At 45.3% G+C, this 6,807-nt stretch overlaps 1 protein-coding gene across 3 annotated transcripts in view; it reads left to right on the top strand.

The window, feature by feature from the left end:
* The window catches only part of nos1 (nitric oxide synthase 1 (neuronal)), a gene marked incomplete at both ends in the record, with an annotated part of 30,422 nt that extends 23,854 nt beyond the window's left edge, over positions 1–6,568 (top strand). For all 3 annotated transcript variants that reach the window (XM_080533026.1, XM_080533025.1, XM_080533027.1), the window contains 9 exons: positions 1–41; positions 325–518; positions 885–1,054; positions 2,949–3,159; positions 4,447–4,534; positions 4,757–4,878; positions 5,134–5,282; positions 5,644–5,838; positions 6,446–6,568. The exon at positions 1–41 is cut by the window's left edge and continues 38 nt beyond it. In XM_080533026.1, the coding sequence (XP_080389152.1) occupies positions 1–41; positions 325–518; positions 885–1,054; positions 2,949–3,159; positions 4,447–4,534; positions 4,757–4,878; positions 5,134–5,282; positions 5,644–5,838; positions 6,446–6,568 (1,293 nt within the window). The remainder of the gene's footprint in view (positions 42–324; positions 519–884; positions 1,055–2,948; positions 3,160–4,446; positions 4,535–4,756; positions 4,879–5,133; positions 5,283–5,643; positions 5,839–6,445) is intronic.
* Positions 6,569–6,807: the final 239 nt, after the last annotated feature.

Genomic DNA, 6,807 nt, shown 5'->3' with positions numbered 1-6,807 from the left:
AAGCTTCTAGGAAGTGAAAACCTACAGGGTTCCTCGTCCAAGTGAGTTGATTACTCCACTTAATGGCCAGACGTTGTTATTTCATTATGAAATACAATACAAATTCAATCCAGTACAATACCATGTCATCACAATAAAATAGGCTTTATCTCAGCACCATATAATGAACTCATAACGAACTAATAAATGATGAACTATAGGGCATTTCATATTCCCATATGTTGTAGCACATTCCAGGTCATGCACAAGATGTTTGAGGCTCAGCAACTCGTCTAACTAAAAGGGTACAATGTTATTAAACTGCCTTCTTGTAATCCTTTGCAGTCGCTCCACCATAATTGTGCGACTCCACACAAATAACCATGACGGTTTGAAATACCAGCCCGGCGACCATCTGGGCATCTTCTCTGGCAACCACGAGGATCTGGTGACGGCACTTATCGACAAACTAGAGGACGCCCCGCCTGTCAATCAAATCGTCAGGGTGGAGTTTCTGGTGGAGAGGAACACGGCCTTGGGTGGGTAGCAGTGTGTGGTATACAGTATTCTCTGCCCTTCATTCATCTAGTCAGTTTGTCTGTATGCTACTATACAATATTTACATTATAACCATTTAGCAAACGTTTTTTTTTATCCAAAGCGACTTACAATTAGCGAGTACAGGGTCAGTCTCTCTGGAGTGACTTAGTGGTTAGTGCCTTACTCAAGGGCACACTAATGGTGGAATATGAACTCATGACCTTCTGTTCACCAGTCCAACTCACTATCCACGAGGCCAGACACCACTACCCCACAATATAATACTACTGCACTGTGGTACTAAACACTCTACTAAACTATACTATATTACACTATACCCCGTCCCGTCCCCCGTCCCCACATAGGTGTGATCAGTAACTGGACAGATGAGCAGCGGATCCCTCCCTGTACCATCTATCAGGTCTTCCAGTACTTCCTGGACATCACCACCCCGCCCAGCCCTGTGCTGCTGCAACAGTTTGCCGCCCTGGCCACCAACGAAAAACACAAGAAGAAACTGGAGCTGCTTAGTAAGGTAATTGACAAATGATTACTTCTTCTGTTTCATTTGATAGCTATTCTGTCATGGTCAGGGGAGGCTGTTGGAGGGAGGAATCAGAGGACGGGCTCATTGTGATGCATGGAATGGAATGGGGAACACATTGGGCCGGTTTCACAGACAAGGCTTAAGCCTAATCCTAGACTAAAAAACATCTTCAATGGAGATTTTACATTGAAAGTGTGATTTAGTCCAGGACTAGGCTTAAGCCTTGTCTCTGAAACCGGCCCATTGTGTTTGACATGACATTATGGTCGATGCTGTCACTTTTCACAAGGAGAATAAAATCTTTAATAAAGAGAAACCTACCATGGACATTTCCTGTAGAATTCTGTCAGTCTTTTCAGTCACTTTTTAAACGTACAGTGTGGTAAGAGGTTTAAGATACAACGTGACAGATTTATTCCCTCGTGCAAATAGAAGAAAAACTGTTCGAAAAGCATTCGCTCCTGTGAAAGCGTGTTCAGTAGGAGGTTGTTGACGACACAGCCTCCGTCATAGCATTGAAGCCCCGCCCACTCTAACCCATAGGCATATTTTCCCTCACAGTGCGTCCCACAGCTCAGCGGCCATTTTTGTCAATGTGCCGAAAACGTTGGCCTGGCCAGGCAGGCGGTGACTCATCCTTCTTGCCTCAGCCCATTCTCAAAAAAAGAATTTGTTGCTCTATAAAAACGCGTATCTTCTAAATGTCAGTGATGACATATGCAAGAGTTTAGTGCTTGCCTCCTCCGCCCTCTCTCCTCCCTCTTCCGTCCCCTCTCCTCCCTCCTCCCTCCCCCCTCCTCCAACACCCAGGACATGCAGGGATAAGATGAGTAGAAATGGTGAAACAACCACAATACAGATGATTCCTATCTTTGATACAATTCAATATTGCATATCAACTTGCATATGTACCGTACTGCGAGTTTATTTTTTTTCAATGAAGAGTCAGATTGATAATACACCTTAATCTAGACAATACTCTCTTTTCTCCTTGATGCAATGACCTTTGCCAAGATCCCCTAGATACCTCATACAGTACCTCCTGTTCCACTCCCAGGGTTTGCAATATACAGAGTGGAAGTGATGAAACAACCACAATGAGAATACCTTTTTGTATGGTCATACTAATATATGTACGGTACATACTGTAGCGAACGGGAACTGGTAGTGTAACTCGCCCCATGCGGGAGTCGAACCCCGATCTCCCGCATAACCGCCGGCCGCGCTAACCACAATACCAAGAGAGTTGGCTCTCTGTGGTGTAGTGGTTAGCGCGGCCGGCGGTCATGCGGGAGGTCGGGGTTCGACTCCCGCATGGGGCGAGTTACACTACCAGTTCACGTTCGCTACACTGGTGTCAGAAAGTTGGGATGGAAGGAAGGCCATCGGAGAGCCGTGTCCACGTGAGGGACTTGACATAGTGAAGCGTGAGGGCACGCTCTCCCGAACGGTGAGGATAGTGTAACGATCCTGTATGAGGCCCGTTAACAGCTCCACCAAGGGAGTTAACTCTCTTGGTGTAGTGGTTAGCGCGGCCGGCGGTCATGCGGGAGGTCGGGGTTCGACTCCCGCATGGGGCGAGTTACACTACCAGTTCTCGTTCGCTACAATACTATATATATGTACGGTACATGTGGGAATACGGTACATGTGGGAAAACTAGGATTAGGGTGCTACGTCGATTTGGTACATGCTGGCATGTCTAACCTTACCCCTAACCTTAACCGTAGCACCCTAGCACCTAACCCTAACCCTAGTTTTCCCACATGTACCGTATTCCCACATGTACCGTACATATATATAGTATGTACCGTAACATATATATTAGTATATGAACTATGATGTTCTTCTCCCCTCTCTCCCTGTCTCTGTCCCCACCCAGGGCTTGCAAGAATATGAGGAGTGGAAGTGGTACAACAACCCCACCCTGGTGGAGGTGATGGAAGAGTTCCCCTCCATCCAGATGCCCTCCACCCTGCTGATTACCCAGCTGCCCCTGCTCCAGGCGCGCTACTACTCCATCAGCTCGTCCCCGGACGTGCACCCCGGGGAGATCCACCTGACCGTGGCCGTGGTCTCATACCGGACCAGAGGTACGGAGAACGCCTGGCAACTAGGCTGGACTCTACAGTTTTGGAGATGTTAACTGTAACCATAAACCATAACCCAAACACCTAACCCTTAACCGTTTTTAAATATCAATTTCAATGGGGTGGCTTCCCAAGCATCCCACTTAGCATCTACCCTCTACAGTATGCAGTGCTGAGAATGTTACTTTTAGTACCATCCCATTCCTACAGTGGAAACTAACTACATCCACCCAGCATTCCAGGTCAGCTAGATCAAGCACATACTGTGTATTGTTAAAAAGATACTGGCTTTCTTAGCATGCCTCTTTCACAGCATTATTTGGTTGGGCTTTTGAGGTTGGTAGTGTTGTTTTAAGATTATGGCAAATCAAATTAAGTGGGTCCCTTTATGGAAGTTAAAAGCAAAAGGCGTTTGAAAGTTATCTTGGAGAGAAAGTCTGTATACTGAAGGACAGCTTGCCCATCCCTGCAAGCAAAACAAAATATCACTGAATAAACAAACATCCAAGACGGTTTAAACTTCAGACTATTCTGTGGTCTCTACACAAATATGTGCAGTACAAAAAACTAAACAAAAGAAGCAGAATGTTCTGTTCTAGTTTCTATATGCCTTCAAAGTCTCCTACTGAAGCAGAGACATCAGGCGTTTTGCGCTCACAAAACATTTTATTTGCCGTGACACAAAGTTAACAAAATCCTAATTTGAAAGTAAGCCTGCACTAAAACGCCATAGCGCACGTGTACTGTGCACATATTTACTGTCACCATACTTTGTATAAGTGACTGTTCATTAATGTGCACAGTCCTGACTAAATAAAGATCTATCTATCTATCTATCTACTAGTAAATCGTAATAGTAAAAAATAGTATAATAATAATTAATATAAATTGGAGCCTGATCAGATACAACAATAGCATCAGATTTACATGCAGACACTGATGGAAGTAATTAAAAAAGCGTTAGAAAAAGGGTTAAAGAAGTGCCAGCCAGGTGTCAGAAACAGCAAACTCCTTCATGAAGGACTGGATTACCCTGGCAGACTTCGGGGGCATACAGACAGAGGAACGATCCAACTGGGGATTAAGCCAGCAGTTAAGCATCTCTTTCAATAACTTGTCTTTTCTCCTAGATGTTTTGTGTGCATATTGTGTGGGCGATGAAAGTGACGGTTAAATTCGAATGTTAACTGGAGACGAATGCCCTTCGGAAGTGCACTTCAGTATGTTAGTTTGTGTTGTTGGAAAGAGAAGGGAGTAGATAAAGAGCATGTTGGTAAATATGTCTTGCAGATGGAAAGGGACCCGTCCACCATGGAGTGTGTTCGTCATGGCTCAGCAGAATAGAGAAGGACGAGATGGTCCCGTGTTTTGTTCGAGGGTAAACAGTTTCAACAATTCTTCTTTGCCAGAGAGACTGTGTTATTGTGTCATGAATGCTTTACTTTTTGAATGAATCACATCGCATCATTTTCTATGATCATAAATGATTCTGTTTTTTTGGGGAGGGATCACATTGTTCTGTGATTTGGGATGCACAATAGTCTAGAATTGTACAGATTGTTGTTTTCAAAAGTTTCAAGTTTTATTTTCTTGATTTTAGTGCGCCAACGTTCAGAATGCCAAAAGACCACAGAGCACCGTGTATCCTGGTCGGCCCTGGAACCGGCATCGCCCCCTTCAGGAGCTTCTGGCAGCAAAAACTATTTGATTATGAACAGAAGGGTTGGTTTATATTTTTATAAGGGGGGGTTGGTGGAGGCAGAAATCCGAGGACGGGCTCATTGTAATTGCATTGAATGGAATGAGGAATGGTATCAAACACGTTGATACCGTTCCTCATTCCATTCCATGCATTGCAATGAGCCCGTCCTCCGATTTCCAACTTCCCAGATTTTTTATTACAGTGATCACTCAGTATTATAGTTCAGTGAGACGTCGAGAACAGACAGTGAGAAGTAATGTCCTTCATCCTCACAGGGATCAAATCGTGCCCCATGACCCTCGTGTTTGGGTGCCGCGAGTCCCAAATAGACCACATCTACAAGGAGGAGACCATCCAAGCCAGGAACAAGGATGTGTTCAAGGAGCTGTACACAGCCTACTCCAGAGAGCCTGGGAGACCAAAGGTAACGAGTACAGAGTGTGTGTGTGTGTGTGTGTGTGTGTGTGTGTGTGTGTGTGTGTCCTAGTCTTACCAGCTTCCTGCTACAGCTAAAAACTGTTGTTTTTACTGTACCTTCTCTTAATGATCCTGTCTATTATACTTTTCTCTCTCTCCCTCTCTCTCTCTCTCTCTCTCTCTCTCTCTCTCTCTCTCTCTCTCTCTCTCTCTCTCTCTCTCTCTCTCTCTCTCTCTCTCTCTCTCTCTCTCTCTCTCTCTCTCTCTCCCCTCTCTCCCTCTCTCTCTCTCTCTCTCTCTCTCTCTCTCTCCCTCTCCCACACACACACATACATACAACACACATTCTACCTGTGTCCTCCCCCTAGAAATATGTGCAAGATGTGCTTCGTGAGCAGCTGTCAGAGACGGTGTACCAGTGCCTGAAGGAGGAGGGAGGACACATCTACGTGTGTGGGGACGTGACCATGGCTGGGGACGTCCTCAAGACTGTCCAGCACATTATCAAACTGCAGGGCAACATGACTCTGGAGGACGCAGGCTTCTTTATCAGCAAACTTAGAGTAAGGCCAATGCACTTCACCATCGAAGCCTATTGATGTTTTCAGTGCAGCATTGTAGGGAGCTGTACGTGATGACAGTATATGTAGTAAATGGAGAGCTCCCTACCAAGCTGTGCTGAAAAAAAAATCCACCAACCTCGGTTGAGTGGCAATAAAAGGATTTTGTATAGTGTGTTGTACACACTGCTTGTTATCCTTTGAATACACTCACCAGATTGAAAGGGAATGTTCAGTCAGATTGAAAAGAAAAGGATGATGAAGGCCATCACATGACTGTGGCTCACATACTTTGGATGGTTAACATTGCAAAGTCAGATTGATAAATACGCATACAGGAAATATCAACCTTATACTGTTGTAAAGGTTGACAACATAAAACACAAAGGCTGCTATTGACAAATAAATTAACAAAGGCCAAGTGCTCAACCACTTCTGAAAAGGCCTTTACTTGAGAAAACGAAGATCATTTCATGATCCAGCCAAAAGGCAAGAGAGACTTGAAAAAGCCTTCTGTCCATTCCAGAATTTCCCAGTTCCTTTTCAAGGCGACACCGCACCATACTTCACTGTATCCTTATCTCTTCATGTCCATCTTATCTCCTCACAGGACGAGAACCGCTATCACGAGGACATCTTCGGTGTCACACTGCGTACCTATGAGGTCACCAACCGGCTGCGCTCGGAATCCATCGCCTTCAACGAGGAGAGCAAAAAGGACTCTGACGAGTGAGTCTCTTTACGCTAGCTCCCCCCCCACCCCCACCCTCCCCGGCTGCTGGTTGAGTATTTCCACCTGAGAGAGGAATTGCTTTGGTCGTCTCTCAGGGATCTCCGCTTAGTTTCTGTTCTGTGCCATACTGTGGGAGGGAACCGTCGAGCTGTAGATATAGTCGCCGATATAGCCCGAGGTCTGTTTTATGACGAAAACGCAGTAAGTGGTAACCATGGTAACCAGTTGAAAAGGGCGTC

This window comes from Nansenia antarctica (genome assembly GCF_963989245.1).
Source record: "Nansenia antarctica genome assembly, chromosome: 5".
Lineage (NCBI taxonomy): Eukaryota > Metazoa > Chordata > Actinopteri > Argentiniformes > Microstomatidae > Nansenia > Nansenia antarctica.
Note: the sequence above shows the minus strand (reverse complement) of the source record. Positions and strands in the feature narration are given on the sequence as shown.